The sequence below is a fragment of the Myodes glareolus genome, chromosome 22 (assembly GCF_982192425.1).
Source record: "Myodes glareolus chromosome 22, mMyoGla1.1, whole genome shotgun sequence".
NCBI classification, from domain to species: domain Eukaryota; kingdom Metazoa; phylum Chordata; class Mammalia; order Rodentia; family Cricetidae; genus Myodes; species Myodes glareolus.
Genome location: NC_142047.1, coordinates 12,360,872 through 12,381,429, shown reverse-complemented (window position 1 = coordinate 12,381,429; position 20,558 = coordinate 12,360,872). Strand labels below are relative to the sequence as shown.

Below are 20,558 nucleotides of genomic sequence, written 5' to 3'. Positions count from 1 at the left end.
GGGTTGGCTTTTGCCTCTCTGGTGTCTAAGTCTTCCTTTCCTGACATGGGTTCTGGGGACTCAGACTCAGTCTGCATGCTCAAACTTGTTGGTTGCTACCACCTTAGACCTGGTTTTTTAAATTTTAATTAATTATTTTGAGACTGGGTTTCTCTGTATAGCCCTGGCTGTCCTGGAACTCATTCTGTAGATCAGACTGGCCTCGAACTCAGAGATCCGCCTGCCTCTGCCTCTGGAGTTCTGATAGTAAAGGCGTATGCCACCAGTGTCTGGCTGTTTTTATTTATTCATATATAAATATTTTTATCTGGAGATATTCTTCTTTTTTCTCTTTTCCCCCTCGGTTGCAAGTAGCTCAGGCTGGTCTTGACTCCCTACAGGACCACGAGTGACCCTAAACTCACAGACCTCTTCCCTTCACTGCCTGAGGACTGGGACCGCAGGTGTGTTCCTCCTTGCTCAGCTGGACTGGGACCGCAGGTGTGTTCCTCCTTGCTCAGCTGGACTGGGACCGCAGGTGTGTTCCTCCTTGCTCAGCTTGCTGTTTCCTTCAGGGTGTCACTCTGTGGTTCAATCCAGGATCCAACTCGAGGCAATCTTCTTGTTTTGGCTTCTTTTAAAAATAAAAAGAAAACGACTTGGGGCTGGAGAGATGGCTCAGAGGTTAAGAGCATTGCCTGCTCTTCCAAAGGTCCTGAGTTCAATTCCCAGCAACCACATGGTGGCCCACAACCATCTGTAATGGGTCTGGTGCTCTCTTCTGGCCTGCAGGCATACACACAGACAGAATATTGTATACATCATAAATAAATAAATATTTAAAAAAAAGAAAACGACTTATTTTTAATTACCTCTATATGTATGTGGGGGATGTACTGTGAGTGCAGGTACCCTCACAGGCCAGAAGAGGGCGATGGATTTCCCTGGAGCTGGGTTTACAGGTACTGGGAGCCTCTCAGTTCCTCTGTAAGAGCAGCAACCAGCAAACTGTCTCCCTGCCACTATTTTAATTTCTTAAATGCTGGGATTACGGTCCTATGCCACCATCCTCAGCCTCTGCTCATATTTTAAAATAATATTTTATTAATTTTTTGCTCTTCAATTGATGTTTAAATTAAAAAGAGTACAAAGATAGTGCTGGAAAATGTTGGGTCGTACACTCAGCCCTCTGGTTTTCTCCAGTCAGGGCTGCTTTCTTCACCCCTCTGTCTAGGAGGAGGGATCAGCAAAGACCTGCTCCATCAGAGTCAGACTTCTTGGTCCTCAGTAATTTTATTACAGAATGTTCTTGAATAAGGGAAAATAAGTATCTATCTGGTGTGTTCTCAGGGTTAGATTGAGGTTATAAGATTAGGGTAAATGTTCTCAGAAGCCAAGAGCAGTGACTTTACCTATCATTCTAGCACCGAAGAGGCAAAGGCAGGAGGACTCAGAGTTGAGGGCCAGCATTACACAAGACCATTTCTCAAGAAAAGGAAAGGAAAGGAAAGGAAAGGAAAGGAAAGGAAAGGAAAGGAAAGGAAAGGAAAGGAAAGGAAAGAAAAGAAAAGAAAAGAAGAAAAGGGGCTTGGGCATGGTGGCGCACAGCTTTAATCCCAGCATTTGGGAGGTAGAGGCAGGTGAATTTCTATGAGTTCAAGATCAACCTGGTCTACACAGACAGTTCCATAGCAGCCAAGGCTACATATTGAGACCCTCAAAAAAAGGTGCAGGTGTTTGTCATACAAGCCTTCCAAATAAATTCAGTACAGGGAATTGGCCGGGCATGGTAGCAAACATTTTCTTTTCTTTTTTTTTATTTATTTATTAAAAATTTCCACTTCCTCACCACCTCCCATTTCCCTCCCACTCTCCCTTCTCCCTCCCTCTCCCCCTCCAGTCCTAAGAGCAGTCAGGGTGCCCTGCCCCGTGGGAAGTCCAAGGTCCTCCCCCCTCCATCCAGGTCTAGGAAGGTGAGCATCCAAACAAACCAGGCTCCCACAAAGTCAGTCCATGCAGTAGAATAAAAACCCAGTGCCATTTTCCTTGGCTTCTCAGTCAGCCCTCATTGACAGCCACATTCAGAATGTCTAGTTTGATCACATGCTCCATCACTCCCAGTCCAGATGGCCTTGGTGAACTCCCATTAGATCAGTCCCACCATCTCAGTGGGCGGACGCACCCCTCGTGGTCCTGACTTCCTTGCTCATGGTCTCCCTCCTTCTGCTCCTCATTTGGACCTTGGGAGCTCAGTCCAGTGCTCCAATGTGGGTCTCTGTCTCTATTTCCATCCATCACCAGATGAAGGTTCTATGGTGACATGCAAGATATTCATCAGTGTGGCCATGAGACAAGGCCAGTTCAGGCACCCTCTCCACTGCTGCCCAAGGAACAAGCTGGGGACATCTCCTTGGACCTGGGAACCCCTCTAGAGTCAAGTCTCTTGCCAACCCTAAAATTACTCCCTTAATTAAGATATCTACTTCCCTGCTCCCATATCCACCCTTCCTCCATGGTAGCAAACATTTTCATTCCTAGCACTCAGGAGGCAGAGACAGGAGGATCTCTGTGAGTTTGAGGCCAGCCTGGGCTACAAAGTGAGTATAGCTATGTAGAGGGACCCTGCTTTTAAAAATATAAACAAACAAACAAAGACTTAGGAATCCAAAGTAGGATAAGACCAAGTCATGAACGTTACCCTCTGACCTCCACAAGAGTGTCATGATGTCCTTGCACACATACACACACATCAACAGTAACAAATAAAATAAAAAGAAAGAAAAAAAGGAAAAAAGTATTTTCCTCAGACCCGTCACGTGTCTATGGCTCACAGCTGAAGGCTTTGACCTTGGCCTCTTGGTTAAGGAACTTTCTTCTTCCCTCCAGTTACTTTCCCTTTTATTTGTTCATTATTTGTTTATTTTGAGGCACATTCTCATGATGTAACTCTGGTGGGCTTGGAACTCTCTCTGTAGACCAGACTAACCTGGAACTCCCAGAGATCCCCCTGCCTCTGCCTCTCTAGGACTGGAATTAAACGCAGGCAGCACCGTGGATAGTTTCACTCGACTGTAAAGACACTATTCTGATCCCTAAGCCAGGGAGGAGGTAAGCCTCACCTCCTGGAGGAAGGCGAGACTGTAGTCCAAAGCCCCAGGGATGTATACAGAAGGTTGGCAATGCCAGACTCCTCGTTACAGTTTCATTCCCAACTTTAGCATCCTTGATTGGGTCTTGCCCCCTGGCTGAAATCATAAACTTCAGACTTGGTGAAAGGCTCAGGAGGTGGGGGGGGTCTCCCTGAGTTTGAGGCCAGTCTCATCTACATAGCAAGTTCTAGGCCAGCCAAGGCTACACAGTGAAACCCTGTCTAAAAAAAAAAAGAAAGAAAAGAAAAATTCCCACCCCCAAATTAAGGTGGAGAAGGATAGACCAATGTTGGCCTCTGGTCTCTGCATACACACTCATGAGTAAAGCATGCTTGCACACATGTGAACACATAATCTTACATACGTGCACACATGCCCCTTCCCTCTTGATTATTCCTGCCTTGGCCTCATCAGCCTACGACTCAGCTGAAGTGAGGCTGTGGGTCTACACATGCAAGGTTGTGTCGGCTCCTCATGCTGGAGGGCTTTTAGTGAGGACTCCGGGCTTTGCACTAAGATGAGTGCAAAGATGAGATCACCTAATGACAGTATTTCAGCACGTCTCCATCAATAATCAATACATCACTCCGGTTTAGTCGCCGTCTTGAAGCTCCCCAGAAGCCCTTGTCTTTGCTGGAATACCCCTTCTCCTACACTGCATAAAGACAATCGCTTTTCTCCCCTTACCTGGAATTCAAGGACAGATGCTCATTTTCTTGTTTATGACCTGTCCAGCTCCTTGGGTTCTCAATAAACCCTATGGCGTATGTTGGCTCCTCTGCCGCTGTAATAAGAACAGCCAGCAGCTTCGAAACACAAGGGCCATGTATTCAGGAGAGCTCATTTTATGTCTGTTTCATGTGTAAAATAAAGGACTGTTGCAGAGATTTGTACGCAAAACTTGTACAGGAAGCAGCCATGAGTAATGCTTACTACCATCATTAGTATGGTCGGCTTAACAGAGCTTCCCCAAGGACGTGCAAACTCAGAACCATGCCTGACCCATGCAGAGCAATTTTTTTAAAACTGCCTGATGTGACCGATGCTATCGCTGCCACTGCCGTCTGGAAGATGATTTAGTAGCAATCATTCTTTTTTTCCCACCGTCTTTTCCTGGTCTCCTCCCTGGCCGCCCAAGGATGCTTCTCAGGCCTCCGCCCTCCACGTCTGAGCCAGAGCCAGAGCAGGGGTGAGGATTCTGGTCCTGTGGACCACTGGTTCCCATCGCCCCGCCCACAGGCCTGTACTGCTCGTGGTCTCCACGGAAACCCACTCAGGGGCGTGTCAACGTCACGCTTGACAGGAATCTTCGCCTATTCAGTTAAAGTTTTCTGGCCGAGGAACATCAGAATGGCTTCTGAGTGGTTTATCCTTAATGAAGGGCGGGGATAAGGCGGGAGCTGTTACCATGTCTACCAACCAAAAGCCGAGATAGCTTTGATGGACAGGCGTAGCGGGAAGAGGCCAGGAACGCCGGTTGTCACCCAACCGGCTGGCCACTGTGAGGAAGAAAGGCCAATCAGAAAGCGGAGGGGGCGGGGCCAAGGGACCGGTTGCTCCGGAAGTGGAGGGAGGGGGTGAAAATGGCGCCCAGCTCGAAATCGGAGCGGAACAGCGGGGCCGGGAGCGGCGGCGGCGGCCCTGGGGGAACCGGTGGGAAGCGGGCGGCGGGGCGGCGGCGGGAACACGTCCTCAAGCAGCTGGAGCGGGTCAAGGTGAGGCTTGGAGCCTGAGGCGAGCGCGCCCGGGAGTGAGGAGGAGGGGACGCGGGAGGCGACCGAGGGAGGGCGGCGCGGCGGGGTGGGGGGCGGGGCCGGGAGGGGGCTGGGCGGGCCGGGCGGTGGGGATGAGGAGGGGATGGCGGGGTTGAGGCTGGTGCAGAGGCGCGGGCTGGGGTGGCGAAGGTTGGTGACTTGGATGGAGCAGACTGGGCGGGTCACCTGCAGGGGGCCTTGGATGAAGGCGGCTGGGCCAGAGCATCGGGGAAGGGGCTCGGGTGGAGGAGGCCGGGGCGAATCATAGAGGAAGCAGCGGGGATGGAGGCGGCTGGGCGGGATACTGTAGAGGCCGCCCGAGGAATCTGGAGGAAGGGAAGCGCTGCCCCTTACTGGAGCTTGCCGCCCCACTCCCCAGCCCCCTTGCCGAGGTTCCTGCTGCCGGCTCTGGGCGTCCAGTGCCTGGTGCCCCCTCTGTCCCAGCTCTGACCGTCTCGGAGTTCATGCACCTGGGTCTGCCTCGCTCATTGATTGGAGGAGTGTTTTCAGGGTAGTGGAAGCCCCTTGATCAGGGCACCTGGAAGGGCAGGAATGGGAATATCCTGTTAAGTGGGCAGCAGTGGAACAAGACTGTCTACGTGCGCTAGAAATTAGGAGCTGGGTGAGGGTAAACCGTGCCTCTACCTTTTTAACTGGTGCTCCCTAGGCAGGGCTCTTAGCCTGGGCGCTCCCTGGGCAAGGGTTATATCCTTTCTGGAAGACTTGGCCGACAGAAAACCATTCCCTTTGTGGGTTGAGATGAACTAAGGGCAGGGTGCCAGCCCTTCCCATGTAGCTCTTTTCCCACTAGATGGCTATCTTCTTGAAGGCAGGCCAAAATAGCTCCCCTGTGGTCAGCTCATGCCTGTCAGTTTCCTCAAATCCTTCCTTGGTGATGTTTTAGGGTGTGACAGTTGGCAGTTAGTTAAGAAAAGGATTTGGTTAATAATGGATTGGAGACAGTTTGGGAATACTGGGTGCTTTAGTCTGGGACCAGTGAGATGGCTCCATAGTGTCATGCAATGACAATGATGTGGGTGATCCCCTGGACTCCCATAGTGAAAGGAGATAGCACAGTCCTGCAGATTGTCCTCACCTCTACACGTGGGTTGTAGCTTGCACGATAAATATGTGCGGAAAAAAAGAAATGGGTCCCCTTGTGGGCTAACTGAGAACAGGCAAATTAATGCATGGCCCTATATCCTGGTCTCTACTCTTTCATGGTCAGCTTTCAGGAAGGACCCAGGTGGCCCAGGGAGGGGATCCTTCCACAGGGAGAGGATATTGGGCTTAGGCTGGGAGGGCTTTTGATCCACAGGGTAGGGCTGGGGTGCAGAAGGGGTCCTTGGTGGAGAAGCGTGCTTTGTATGGTCATGTGCCCTTTGTGTCTCCCTCTGTCCCAGCAGTGGGCTGTGGAGGCTGCCCAGCTTGCCTCTGGTAAGGAGGTAGGGAGCCACTTGACTGACGAGCTCTGGCTGTCTCTTCCCCAGATCAGTGGGCAGCTTTCACCTCGGCTTTTCCGGAAGCTGCCCCCCAGGGTCTGCGTGTCCCTCAAGAACATCGTAGATGAGGATTTTCTCTATGCAGGGTGAGGTTGAGGTCAGGCTGGGAGGTGGCAGGTTGGGCTGCGAGCTTGTCCTCATCTGCCCCCTCTGCCCATCCTGCCCCACAGCCATATCTTCCTGGGATTTTCCAAGTGTGGCCGCTACGTCCTCTCCTACACCAGCAGCAGCGGGGATGACGACTTCTCCTTCTACATATACCACCTCTACTGGTGGGAGTTCAACGTCCACAGCAAGCTCAAGCTGGTAGGACTAGGCCTTCCCTTTCAGGAGGCCCCGCACTGGGCTGGCCCTTCAGACAGCAAGGTCTGAGCAGCTCCTGCATCATACAGTCTGTATCCTGTGTATGATACGGCAGTGATGTGCCAGTGGGGTGACCCTTGTGGAATTGCTGACTTTGCAGTTAAACTGGTCATTTCATTTGGCTCAAGGAGCATGTATAGCCTCTGATACCCTTGGCCTGGGTCAGGATGCAGGCAAATTTCTTACAGCCACAGAGGTTGGCACAGTGGTGTAAGCATTCATCCTTGACGCCTGCCCCTTATTACTTCAGTTTCTGTTGCATGTGGGCTTCGTCACCTAGAGGGAGCAGGGAGGTAATATATTCAGTCAGGTTCTCTCCAGCTGGCAGGGCTCTCTTGGCCCAGGTCTCCCTGGGCCACTTGTGAGGAGAGTTCTTTTGTAGCCTGGTTCTGGTGTAGCTCTTCCATCCCTGTTGATCCCTGCTTAACCTCACACTGACTGGTGCCGCTCAGGTCCGGCAGGTGCGGCTCTTCCAGGATGAGGAGATCTACAGTGACCTGTACCTGACTGTGTGTGAGTGGCCTAGCGACGCTTCCAAGGTCATCGTGTTCGGTTTCAAGTGAGACTGGGGGCAGGCAGGGTGGCTGCGGGGCAGGCAGGGTGGGCTGGTAGCCCCTAGATGGGCTGCAGGCTGAGGGTGTGCCACCCCTAGCACCCGCTCAGCCAATGGGATGCTCATGAATATGATGATGATGAGTGATGAGAACCATCGTGACATCTACATCAGCACTGTGGCTGTGCCGCCTCGGGGTCGCTGTGCTGCCTGCCAGGATGCCAGTCGTGCCCACCCAGGTAAGGCGTCGGGCCTTGGAGGGGTACGTGGCCGCTGGACCCCTGCCAGGGCATCAAGTGAGCTATAGTGTGTCTTGCTGCAGGGGACCCGAGCGCACAGTGTCTGCGGCATGGCTTCATGCTGCACACCAAGTACCAGGTGGTGTACCCTTTTCCCACCTTTCAACCCGCCTTCCAACTCAAGAAGGATCAGGTGGTGCTGCTCAACACCAGCTACTCGCTGGTGGCCTGCGCTGTCTCTGTCCACTCAGCAGGTAGGCCCATTTCTATTCACAGGGTGGACCAGGAGACCTGGCTGAGAGGGCTCCAGAGCTGGGAGGTTTGGAGGCTGGTTCCATCACCCCCAGTACTGTCCACTAGAACTTTCCAAGGGGCTGACCTGTCCAGTGACTGCCTGAGTGTAATCTATCAACCCAGGAGCTGTTTTAGCAGTAGTGGGGCTAGAGGTTATTGCCTGGGCAGGTAGGTTAGGATGCAGTGCTGGGGCAGCTCCGCTTGGAGACCCACTGAGCACATACATGCAGGACTGTGTTCCTTCCCAGCATGATGGAAAAGACAAGGACGGAATGCACCTCAGTTACTGTACTCTGAGGACAGGGATGTGTCCTAAGTAGTGCTCCCTTGGGCAGTTCGTGTGAGAGTGAGAGACCATGTTAATACAGTGTTGATGGTCTGACATTGGGCAGTGCTCCTAGGCCTCTGTAGCCAGTGGTGCCTTCCCTGCAGCCTTGGTGTCAGGGAATACCAGTAACAAATGGCACAGTACCTCTGTTGTTAGACAATGTCTGTGTAGCCCAGGCTGTCCTGGAACTCACCTGATAGACCAGGCTGGCCTCAGACTCACAAAGATCCCTGCCTCTGCCTACTGAGTGGTAGAATTAAAGGTGTGTATTACCACACCTGAATCTTGTGGTATGTTCTCTATTTCTTTTTTAATTTTTAAGTTGCACTTTATTTTACTTTTTTTTTTTTTGTTTTTTTTTTTTTGAGTCAGAGTTTCTCTATGTAACGGCCCTGACTATCCTGGAACTAGCTTTGTAAACCAGGCCTCGAACTCACAAAGCTCTGCCTGCCTCTGCCTCCCAAGTGCTATGATTAAAAGCATGTGCCACTATGCCTAGTACATTTTAACTTTTTAATTACTTAAAAAAAAAAATTGTGTGTCTCTGTGCATAAATGTGTACACATGTGTATGTCATGTTCATCAGGATAACTTTCAAGAGTTGATTCTTTTCTACCACGTGGGTTCAGGAATTTTGAACCCAGGTCCACACAGCTAGTTGTAGGCACCTTGACTTGCTAAGCCATTACTCCATGTCTTGATAGAGTAGCATAATAGGAAGTGGTATGATGTCACTGTCTGGCAGGAATAGAGTGAGGGTCCGTGAGTCTGAGCCCACAGCTCTGCCCTGCTGACTTCCCTCCTCTGAGAAAGCCTGAATTCATCAGGTGTGTGTTCAGGTCCATATCAGGGAGCCAGGGCCCCCTGATGCCTTCCTTTCCTGTGGTCGAACGGGGCCAGTCAGTGTCCAGTAGAATACCAACGAGAGGCCACGGCATCCATATAGCACACCTGGACACAGACGCAGAAGAGAGATTGATAGCTGTGTACTGCTTTTGGGATAAACATGATGTGTTTTGATCTGGGGAGAACTCAAGACCATTCTTATTGAAATGACTGTCCTGGGGCAGGGGAAGAGCGAGCCAGAGGGAAGTGCATGTGACCAGCCTGGCCAGCAGAGGATGGGGCACTCAATCCTCAGACTCAGCTTGAATTTTCCCAGCCCTGCCCTGGACACCTCTGCCACTATGGGAGAAAGACATAACCCTTACCAATGTTTTGCCACCTGACTGTTGGCCATGAGCCTCCCACACAAAGCCCAAGCAGGACTGAAGACTCTTAGCCTGGAGATCAGTATTAGCTTTGTCCCTAACTGGTGTTCAGCGTATCCCAGAGGTGTATGCCAAGCCATTTTCAATACCTTCTTTCCTGAAAGTGTCCCACCATGGCCCCTTAGATAGCTTCTCCGAGGGGCATGGTGCTGCCTAGAGGGAGAGGCATGGCACTCTGTGGTGACCAACTAGGTTCCTCTGCTGACCCCCACTCCTGGGGCCTGTCTGCCTGTGCTGATCTGCTCACCTAGGTGACTCTTGCTGGTTCTCACTGTGATCTGCACCCCAAGGGCACAGCTTCGTGCATCTGTCTCATTTGCAGAGTCCTTTCTGGGTAGCATAACACGTGTTCAGAAATGAGGTTTGAGGCTGCAGGTGGTTCAGCAGGGGAGTGAAGGCTCTGGGTTCTACCCCAGCATATTCTTTAAAAGTCTTGAATTCATGCATGTCTTCGTGTTCAGAGTATGTGTGGTTTCTGAATTCCAGAGTTTAACACTGATTTCAGGACAGGAAAGGTTCCAGGGAGTCTTTCAGGTGGGTTTCTAATAACCCAGACTCTGAGGCAGGCCAGAGTAACCCTGAACTGTGATGACACAGCCCTTTGCGCTTTGCTTCTTGCAGGTGACAGCAGTTTCTGCCAAATCCTGTACGACCACACAGCTTTGCCCCCACCTCCACCCAGCTCTCCAGGACCTTGGAGCCCTGAGGCAGCCCCTGCCTTCCCCAGCCTTGGCCTTGAGGTGATCCCAGCTCGGCCTTCTGGAGCTCCCGAGCCCTCACCAGCTATTGCCAAGGCCAAGGAGTTTGTGGCTGACATCTTCCGCAGGGCCAAAGAGGCCAAGGGTGGTACCTTGGAGGAAGCTCGGCTGCCCTCAGGCCTGGGGCCCTCAAGTAGCCGCTGCCGCCCATCCTCAGAGCCACCAGCCCCAAGTGGGGAAGTGGTGCCCAGGGACAGTCCTCCTGCTTCAGAGGCGTCTGCCCCGGAGCCTGGCTACATCAACTACACCAAGTTGCACTATGTGTTGCGGTCTGGGGAAGGGACAGAACCTGAGGATGGTGAGGGGGTTTCCTGGGACAGGCTCTGGGATGGGGTAGTCCCAGGAGGACCCTTGGCCTGCTCCTACCTTCTGCCTGCCTCCCCAGAGTTTGAGGATGACAAGATCTCCCTGCCCTTTGTGGTGACTGACCTCCGTGGCCGCAACTTACGGCCCATGCGAGAGCGGACAGACATGCAGGTGGGTAGCCACGGTGTAGGCCATAGGTGACCTGTGGGGTGGTTGGCACTACCTACCCCTAGCTCTCTGACATCTGTCACCAGGGCCAGTACCTGACAGTGGAGCAGCTCACATTGGACTTTGAGTATGTCATCAACGAGGTCATCCGCCACGATGCCACCTGGGGTCACCAGTTCTGCTCTTTCAGTGACTATGATATAGTCATCCTGGAGGTGAGACTAGGGCACTGCAGGAGGCTGGGGTGTTCCCACTATTGGACCTCATCTGTAACTGTCACTGCCTGCTGCCCAGGTCTGCCCAGAAACCAACCAGGTCCTGATCAACATTGGCCTGCTGCTCCTAGCCTTCCCAGCCCCCACTGAGGAGGGCCAGCTTCGGTAAGTGGCAGGGCCCTTGGCTAACTCTCACATGGTGGTCATACACAGACAGACCCTTCAGGGCAGGGTGTAAAGGGTGAGCAGACAGGACCTGGAGTGCCTATCCTGGCACTGGTGCATTGGCAAGCCAGTGCAGGAACTCACTGGCCCACCCTCTTGTCCTCCACCGCCACAGACCAAAGACCTACCACACCAGTCTAAAGGTGGCCTGGGACCTCAACACGGGCATCTTTGAGACAGTCAGCGTGGGTGACCTAACCGAGGTCAAAGGGCAGACCAGGTGAGGCAGGACAAGAGTGGGTTGCCAGGGAAGCTTGGCTGGTTGTCAGGGAAGCTTGACTGAAAGGCTCCTGTTCACTCATCCCCCTGGCCCCCAGTGGCAGTGTCTGGAGCTCCTACCGAAAGAGCTGTGTGGACATGGTCATGAAATGGCTTGTGCCGGAGAGTAGCGGCCGCTATGTCAACAGGATGACGAATGAGGCACTGCATAAAGGTAGGGATTGGGCATTACACTTACCTTACCCTGGATTCTAGGGCATGCTGGAAGTGCCAGGGGTGTCATAGACAGAGTGCCATCCAGCTGGGGGTTTACTCAGGGTATAACCGTAGCTGGAAAAGGGAGCCTGTTTTGGGACTTTCTGGGTCCAGTTAGGCCATGGATGTTTTCTGCAGGACTGGACAAGTGGATCATGGTTCTGTGTGTCTTCCTCTGCAGGGTGCTCACTGAAGGTTCTGGCTGACAGTGAGCGGTACACTTGGATTGTGCTGTGAGGGCTGGACTGCCCTGGACCCTGACTCCAACTACCTCCGCGGGCCCGGGAGAGGACCGCCTTCCTGGGCTGGCCCTACAGGGGCCACAATTGGCACTAGTGTTAGGTTGCGGGATGGGACTGGTACAGCAGCCTCTGGTGGCCCCAAGAGTCTGGATGTGTCTTTATTTATGCCTATTTAAGTTGGGAAAGGGCAGAGGGAGGGCCTCTCAGGCCTGGCCTGCCCCAGCAAAGCCCAGTCCTGCTTCCTGTGCTCTGGCCTCTTTCCTTGGCTGCAAGTGTAGCCCGTTAGGGAGGCCCAGTGGCTCCAGCCTCCCTTACCTGGGGTGGGAACCCTGTGGCCACTTGGCCTTGTTCTTCATGTACTAAATGCTTTATTTCTGAGCCTGGCTGGTGTTCTCTTTCTGTCCTCAACACACAGGGTTGTCGTCCCCCCCAACCTTGATAGTCATCAGTAGACAAAGATCACAGCAGTATTTATTGTTTTAAGAAAGACTACAAAAAGGTAGAAAACAGCACACTAAACTACCACGCGCATGGATACTTTCACCACTGGGAAGGGAGGCCCCATGGGGAGTGTGCAGGACCACCCCAAAAGCTGTAGCACGCGGAGCACACAAAATAGTGATTTCTATACAATAGGCCAGATTTCCTTTTTTTTTTTTTTCCATAAACATCTATCACAGATTGAAGACACTGAGAAAACGGGAACGGATAAGGCCATGATGGTTGGAAAAAAACCCAACGAGTTACTGACTCCGCTCAAGCGGCACTCACTAATCACACAATAGTTACAGGGGGCAGGGGCACGGCACAGAGGAGAAGCGTCTCTGGGAGCAGGTTTCGGTCACAAGCCGGTAGGGTGGAAGGCGCAGGGCGCGGCCTCAGGTCTGGAGCACCTGGCCCTGCAGCCAGCCGATGCTCCTCTTTGGAAGCTGGAGACCAGGGGCCCTTCACAATATGCCCCTCTCTGGGCTGCGGGGCCAGGAGAACCCAGCTCTGGAGAAGGTGCGACACCCACAGCTTTAATTGCACTTATACCAAGAAAGGGAGCAGTGGGGCTGCTGCTGCTGAGAGTGGGTGTCCCGGAGTGCCACCCACCTGCGCCTGACCGGGCTCGGGTCTGCCCGGGCAGGCTGTGCAAAGCCAGAGAGCAGAATAACTTAACAGTTCGCAGGGGAGGAGCCAGCCTGCTGCCCTCTGGGGTGGTGTAGGGGAACAGGGCTACGAGCTTGGGCAGGAGAGAGGGCACCTGGGCAGGTTCCTTAAGGCACGTCTTTTGTGTCAGGGTTTGCAGCTTCAGTTCTGCCCAGCCCAGCCCATGATTGTACCGGCTCCGTGTGAGGGGAGGCTTCCCTAGCCTTCCCTGTCACAGGGACCCTCTCCAGCTCTGGTGTGGGCTGGAAGGGTGACAGTAAAGCCTCAAAAGCTGAGGGACCGGACCCTGGCTCGGAGGGACTGACCCTGACCCTTGGAGGGAGAGTAGCTGCGGGTAGGTGGGTGGATGGGGCAGGGATGTCTCGGGCTTAGCTGGAGGGCAGGGCCTGCACGAAGAGGCCACGTGTGTCAGTCCGTGCCAGCTTCGCAGGTGGCTCTAGGGATTCTGGGCCCAGCGCAGGGGACTCGCTGCCTGCCGCCAGCGAGATGTCTTGTGGCAGCTCATCTTCACTTTCCTCTTCCTCCTCTTCCTCCTCGTCTGGAGCACAGGGAGCAAGCCCAGCTCAGCGAAAGACTGAAATTCTAGGGACACCTGGCCTCCCTGTCAGCATCCCCACCCCCGAATCCCAGGTCCTAGGTAGGGACATGCATTATTACCTTTGTCAGGATCCAAGGGATTCAGCGAGGAGGTCAGGTTTGCAAACTGGAAGAAAAAGAAAAAGGTTAGGATTCCACTGCCTGGAGTCTACCCAAGCCCCAGTACCTCATCGTGCGCACCTCTCCCATGACGGCGATTGGGGTCTCGCCCTTGGCCTGGGCCACACGGTGCTCGATCAGATAGTACATGTACTCATCATAGAGTAGCCGGATAAGGTGGAAGGAGCCGAAGCTGGCAGCGCTACGCAGGGTCAGGTCCCGGATTACCATGGAGCTGGGGGCAGTGACCAGAGACTGTCAGGCCTGCAGGGCTGTTTTCCCAATGTCTTTCATGAGCTGCAGGGCTTTGCCTAACGCGCTCACAACTCTTCACAAGCACACCGTTATAGGAAGGCTTTCTCACACACACACTGGTCTTCCCACCCCGCCCCCAGCCAGAACCCCGCAGTACAGGCGCGCACCTGTAGAAGGACCACTTGAGGAGGAAGAGCTTGGCAGCCTTGGGGAAGCCTGAACTGCCCTGGTAGGGCTTGAGCACCTGGCTCACGACGCCGTCCAGCCAGGCAGCCCATTGCTCCAGTGAGTTCTGCTGCTGCAGCGTCACTTTGAAGTCCTGCTCCAGACGCTGTACCACACGGTCCTCGCAGCGGCACACCCACGAGGCCTGCTCCTGGATGGAGCACAACAGCAGCCGCTCAGCTTTCTTGCCCGATGCCCCCCAACCCTGCCCCATCCCAGCCCCATTGGTGCTCGCTCACCTGCACATTTGCGAAGTCCACACGGTTGAGGTCGCTCAGCATCTGGTTGATTTGCGCGGTATTCTGCAGCACGGCCCGCGCTGCCTGTGCCAAGTGGTTGAGTGACGTGTAGCGCCGCAGCGTCTGTGCAAAGGCGCCGGCTGCTGCCACCTGCACGGGAGACAGTAGGCTACTGGCTTCCACACAAACCTTGCCTGGCCCAGACTCACCTGTTGCTACCCAAACACAAAGTCAGAAGGGGTGCATTACCGCTTCTGTTTGGAGACCAAGGGTGGACCTCCAGTACTGGTGTGGGTCAAACACGCTGTGCCAACGGGGACTACTATTTTTCTATTTATTTTTTTGGTTTTTCGAGACAGGGCTTCTCTGTGTAGCCCTGGCCATTCTGGACCAGGTTGGCTTTAAACTCAGTGATTCAGCAGCTTCTGCCTCTTGAGTGCTGGAATTAAAGGCATGTACCACCACCGCCAGATATTTTTCTATTTATTTACTTTATGTTTGTGTGATGGCCCACGTATGAAAGTCAGAGGGCAACTTGTGGTTGTTGATTCTCTTCGTCTACCATGAGGGTCTGGGATCAAGTTCAGGTTATCAGGCAGGGAAGGCAAACACCTTTATGCTCAGAGCCATCTCCCTGGCCCTGGCATTTTTTACTCTGTGTGTGTGTGTGTGTGTGTGTGTGTGTGTTGGATCCATATGAAGTCTGTATTCCAACACTGAGATTCACTGCACAGCACAAAGTCACTGGGGTGTTTTTGGTTTCCCCCCTCTGAGGCAGTGTCTCATTACACAGCCCGGACCAGGCTCAGACCCTTGGGGGTCCTGTCTTATCCTCTGTGCTGGGGTTACAGCTATGCATCTTCATGCCACCTCATGCCACTTGCAATGACATAACACAAAGCCCTGCCCCTCTGGTGCTGAGGCTGGAACCCAAGGCCCTGCACAAACTAGGCAAATGTTGTCCCATTGAGCTCTATATGCAAGGGTAAATTACTGCTTCAATCAGAGCAGCCTTGGATCTCTGCTCCATGAGGGTGCCCATCACCATGAACCCCACTTTGCCATCAGCCCTTAATGAATCACACCACATGAACCAATGGCTTTGTGCGGCTCATCAATCTGAAGACCTTCCTTCTGTACCTGCGACGCTCGCCACCCTTCCCTGTCTTTCTGTCTAGGTGAGGGTGACACAGACACCCAGCTCCGGGCTGGAGGTGCAGCACAGTGGTAGAGTGCTTACCTACCTACTGTGCATGAGGCCCTGGGTTCCATCTCCAGCACCAGATAACAGGAAGTAGACACCAGAGCAAGCGCATCTTGGTGGATGGAGCATCAATGAGGTGCTATCTCCTTATATATAAAGAAAACAAAAATCTCTCTCTGAAGAGCTAAGTTACTTTATTCAGTCAAGAACAGAGCTTCCATTTGTGTGTGTGGTTTTTTTCTTTTCTTTATTGGTTTTTTGTTTTTTTTTTTTTTTGGTTTTTCGAGACAGGAGCCTGTCTTGGAACTTGCTCTGCAGACCAGGCTGGCCTCAAACTCACAGAGATCTGCCTACCTTTGCCTCCCAAGTGCTGGGATTAAAGGCGTGCGCCACCACTGCCCAGCTTGTTCGTGTGGTTTGAGACAGGGGTCTCTGGCCTTGCACAGGAGCTACAGGTGTGGCCACCATTCACTATGCTGTTTCAGAATTCAGTCTTGCTGGGCATGGTGGGGGCATACCTTTAATTCCAGGACTGAACTCAAGACCAGCCAGGGCCACATAGTAAATAAGACTCTGCCTCAGCCAATCAGTCAGTCAGTCAATCAATCAATAATGTTTTAAGTGTTGAAACCCTGGGAGCCTCTCAGAAATGGGTCCAGCAGGTGTACAGTATAAGACAAGCCTGGAGCCAGCCCTAAAGCCCTTGAAAGGAAAGAGCCTTCACAGGCACACAGGAGGTATGCAGACGAGTCTTCCCTGCAATGCTGCAGCCTGTCTGCCCAGTCCAACCCTCACCTTCACCCGCAGCATCTCCTCAGGGATGTTCACCATGGCATGGGTGAGCCAGCTCTCCAGGCTCTTGGCAAAGTTCCGGATTGCTTGGGTCAAGGCACCTGTGGAGGATGGGGTGCTGGTCAGGGTGGGTGGGGCACCTTCTGGGAAGAGGCACAGTCACCGGCACTCACTGGGGATGGGCCGCAGAACGTCAGGGATGAGGATCTCCACCAGGCCCTGGTACAGCACATTGTCACAGTGCTTGGTCCACTGCAGCACGGGCTGGAACTTGGAGAGGAGCACCAGACTGGCTCTGGGCAGCCGCTTCTCTGCCTCATCATGCCTGTAGGAGCCCACCCAAAGTCCAGTCAAGGGCATGTGTAACCCCTACATGCAGGGTCGCCCCCTTCCAAGCCCTGGGGACTCACACGGCCAGCGGTGGCGCCTCGTTAGGCTGGCTAAGGTTATATCTCCAGAAGGTCTTCCATAGCGTTTCCACCAGTGTGAACTGGAGATTTACCATGACATCCACAATGGCCTGCAGGGACAGGACTTCACAATGGGGAATGGGGCAGGGCCAGCATGGGGCTTCCGGTCAAGGCAGAAACCAGCTGCATTCAAGGCTGGCACACCCACCCACCCACTCACCATCTGACTGCCCTACCTCACAGTGTTCCCGGTACAGGACCTGGAAGGCCTTGATGTCCCCGGGGCCGACGCCCTCAGGCAGCACTTTGCCCTGGAGGTCCAGTTCAACAAAATCAGGGAGACTCCTGGAGGCATCTAGGGGTAGGGGCAACATGAGGCCATGTCCACCTGCCGACCTCTCTTGCTGCCTCGGGGGTCCTAGCCACCTGTCATCTTCCCAATGTGTCATCCCCATGTATGCAGTGGATGATGAGGCTCAAGCAGGGTAAGCTACTGGCCCAAGGCCCCATGGCCTCCTCCACAGAGCATATGAAGTGCTTGTCCTGGCCTGCTGAGTGCTGCTTCGGACTGCTCCTTAGACACCAAGTGTCAGGCAACTTCTTTGCCAAGCAAGCAGGGGTCTAAAGGCCCTATTAATACCACAGGGACAGTGTTCAGGGTTAGCATGGGTCAGCAGGGCCACTCTTGACTAAGCATCATGTCCCACATCTCCCTTCACGCCCCAGCCACTGTGTCACTGTGTGGCCGTGTGATAGTGTTACCACTTGCTTTCCCCTTGTTGCATCTTTTGTGTGTGTAGAGACTGAACACACACCCTGGTTCACACTTGCGCTCTCAGTTACTAATCCTAGTCACATGGACACAGAGCTGAAGACTAACAAGGATGGACCGCCTGTCATGTTAGAGGACCACTGTTGGACCATCCAAGGCATTACCTGTTGGTGTGGGATTCAGCATTACCAGGCTGTACTGGGCGCACAAACAGAAACATTACAGAAAGGAATGGGATCTCAGCACTGTGGAGGTTGAGGAGAAGACTCATGAATTCTAGATCAGCCCTGATTATACAGTGAGACCTGGTCTCTAAAGTACAGGGTGGGCTAGGCACAGTGGCGCACACCTTTAATCCCAGCTCTGAGGAAGCAGAGGCAAGTGAATCTCTGTGAGCTGGAGGCCAGCATGGTCTACATAGTGAATTTCAGACTAGCCAGGACTATATAGTGAAACCCTGTCTAAATGCCCACCCACAAAATGGGGTTGGGAGATCTTAGAGAAGGTTTCTGGGGATAGAACAATCCCACAAGGACAGACTCCCCTATGGGCCCTCCTGAGTCCCCGGCAGGCTGCACTGCCCTGCCCATCGGCTCTCACCCAGGAACTGCTGGTACTGCTGCACCTGGGCGCTGATGTCTGACAGCCCTGTGCTCTGCTGCCCCACGGCAACACCGTTGGCCACGCCCTCCATCTTCTGGATGGGCTTGAGCCTGGAGGGGAAGGGGTAGTGGGGTGGCTGGTGGGGTGATGGGCCAGCTGGGATGAGGGGGTTAAGCCACCTGGTGGGGGGGGTAAGCCCAGCTGTGTGGGGATGAGGTTCTTGAGGGAATGGGCTGGGTGGGGGATGGGTAGCAGGTGAGGACTGATGGAGGGTGGTTGGTAGTAAGTGATGGGTCACCTGGAAGGGATAAGTCACCTGGGGAGGGGATGGGCAGGGTGATGAGAATTGCCTAGGGCATGGTCAAGTGGTATGGTACAGCCGCCTTCGCAGCTCCTGCTCAGTCCCAGAGCAGGAGGCTCCTACCTCTGTTTCTGGGAGAAAGGCTGGCCTCGCATGGCCATGTGTTGCTGGTCCTCCATCAGCCGCAGCAGGGGCGAGCTAGCTTTGATCCGTAAGCCATAATAATGGTACTTGGAGTTGCCCCTGGGAAGAAGAGGTGAGGTGCTTTACCAGTTGGGCAAGATATTGGGGGGTCTCACACAGCTTTCCTCTCACTTAGGGGCCTGGACAGAAAAAGGTACCCTGCTGAACTGAAGAAGAAAGGCTATCAGGTACCAGGACTGAGGACAGGGCAGCAGGAGTCACTGCTTACTGCCAACTCTGACACCAAGCAAGCTCATGGCTGTTGGTCGTAAGGGCATGTGAGGCGCTTATACTGAGCATGTAACCCCAGTTTACCCTAACCCTTTGGAGGGTGTTCCTGAAAGCTTGGACAGACATGAGAAAGCTAAGACAAAGATCAAGTACATCACAACGACAGTATGAATGAACGAATGAATGCATGGAATGATGCCCAAGCTGCTAACTGCAAGAGAGACGAGTGGGGCCAAGGGATAACCGAGTAAGGAGATGGAGGAAGAACAGGAACAGGGAGATGCAGCAGGAGCAACGTCCCGAAGGCAGGCACAAGAGGCAGGGCTGCGTGGAGTGAGCATCAGCAAGAGGGTTCTGGCCCTGTGGTTCGAGACCGTTGGAGTTGAGGTGGGTCATATGGGCAGAGAGCATATGCCCTTGGGGCCCAGGGCAGCTGAGGGCGGGGGTGGGGCAAACCTGGTGCCCAGGCGGCGCGTGCGCAGACCCATGAATACCGAGCGGATGAGCTTGCCGAAAGAGGCGGCATTAACGGGCTCCAGCTTCTGCTCCTGGCAGTGCAGCAGGTAGTGGCAGTAGAGAGTGCTCCGTGGCAGGCTCACGCCCTCGGCGGTCTCATAATTGTCCAGGAGCCACTGGACCTGGGGACGAGAGGACAGGGCAGTGCTGACAGTCCTTGGCATCCTCTGAGACCATGTGGCTCTGAAACTACTTTCAGTGTGGATCAGACAGCCACCCTGGCCGGCTGTAAGGCACAAGTCCTGTCACGGTATTCCTGGGAACTACAGTCTTTCAAAGTTTCTAGAACAGCCAGCACTGACCAATACACTTGCCACTCGCCACCTGCAGCTACCTAAAGACAAAGCTGCTAATATGGGAGGAGTGAAAACCAGTCTCCTGAGGTCACAGCCTAGGAGTCCATCTAGAAGTGACATTATAGAGACAGATAAGAGATTCATGGTTCCTGAGGGAGACAGAAGAGGGTAAATATGAAGAGGTGAGATCTCTGAGGGTTAAACAGCCTGCAATTCCCCCCACATTGCTCCAACAGAACCTAGTACCTCACACAAGGTAGACAAGCCTTCACTGTATACCGACTGTGGCAGGTTTCTCTCCACATTTACAATCACATACAGCAAGCGCGGTACTCCCAACATTGGGGAAACTGAGGCAGAAGGATCACAAATTCAAGGCCATCCTGGACTACAAAGGGAGATCTGTCTCAAAAACAATAGACAGAAACCACCCCTGGTAGCAAACTAAGATTTCTGGATTGGATGCTGTCTGTTAGAGAAGTGGGACTGAGCAGGGAGCCCAGGAAAGTGTGCAGTGTGCATTTCTCAGTGCCTTTTTATTAAAACTACTTTTTGTTTATGTGTGCGCTTAAGGGTTCATATGAGCGGACAACAGGAACAGGTGTGGGGCGGGAGCGTGTGTGTGCAGACCAAAGGTTGACAGCTGTTTGTCTTCCCCAGCTGCTGCCTGCTTTGTTTCTGTTGTTTTTATTTCATATGTATGAGTGTTTTGCCTACATGTATATCTGTGTACCATACATGCCTGGCCTCCATAGGAGCCAGAAGGGGGGGTGTCAGATCCCCTGGAATTAGAGTTACAGACAATTAAGAACTGTCATGTGGGTGCTGGGAATTGAACCCAGGTCCTCCAGAAGAGCAGTCAG

The 20,558-nt window shown here is 53.3% G+C and overlaps 2 protein-coding genes and 1 non-coding gene across 5 annotated transcripts in view; 1 reads left to right on the top strand and 2 right to left on the bottom strand.

The window, feature by feature from the left end:
* Window positions 1–1,142: 1,142 nt before the first annotated feature.
* LOC148118419 (small Cajal body-specific RNA 4) lies at window positions 1,143–1,268 on the bottom strand. The gene has a single exon (XR_015736072.1).
* A 3,424-nt stretch (window positions 1,269–4,692) lies between these two features.
* On the top strand, window positions 4,693–12,198 carry Dcaf15 (DDB1 and CUL4 associated factor 15). The gene is made up of 13 exons (XM_048444485.3): window positions 4,693–4,843; window positions 6,373–6,470; window positions 6,555–6,690; window positions 7,200–7,306; window positions 7,400–7,539; window positions 7,623–7,793; window positions 10,054–10,488; window positions 10,576–10,667; window positions 10,751–10,879; window positions 10,959–11,044; window positions 11,220–11,324; window positions 11,422–11,537; window positions 11,760–12,198. The coding sequence occupies exons 1-13, from the start codon at window positions 4,712–4,714 to the stop codon at window positions 11,813–11,815; spliced, it is 1,803 nt and encodes a 600-aa protein (XP_048300442.3). The 5' UTR covers window positions 4,693–4,711; the 3' UTR covers window positions 11,816–12,198.
* Window positions 12,199–12,279: 81 nt separating this feature from the next.
* Window positions 12,280–20,558, bottom strand: part of Rfx1 (regulatory factor X1) — a 30,900-nt gene continuing 22,621 nt past the window's right edge. For all 3 annotated transcript variants that reach the window (XM_085682186.2, XM_085682184.2, XM_085682185.2), the window contains 12 exons: window positions 19,340–19,521; window positions 18,593–18,712; window positions 18,166–18,278; window positions 17,030–17,148; window positions 16,794–16,903; window positions 16,557–16,708; window positions 16,387–16,484; window positions 14,388–14,537; window positions 14,091–14,299; window positions 13,750–13,903; window positions 13,630–13,675; window positions 12,280–13,510 (listed from right to left, as the gene is read on the bottom strand). In XM_085682186.2, coding sequence (XP_085538312.1) covers window positions 13,341–13,510; window positions 13,630–13,675; window positions 13,750–13,903; window positions 14,091–14,299; window positions 14,388–14,537; window positions 16,387–16,484; window positions 16,557–16,708; window positions 16,794–16,903; window positions 17,030–17,148; window positions 18,166–18,278; window positions 18,593–18,712; window positions 19,340–19,521 — 1,623 coding nt within the window. In that variant the 3' untranslated portion in view covers window positions 12,280–13,340. The remainder of the gene's footprint in view (window positions 13,511–13,629; window positions 13,676–13,749; window positions 13,904–14,090; window positions 14,300–14,387; window positions 14,538–16,386; window positions 16,485–16,556; window positions 16,709–16,793; window positions 16,904–17,029; window positions 17,149–18,165; window positions 18,279–18,592; window positions 18,713–19,339; window positions 19,522–20,558) is intronic.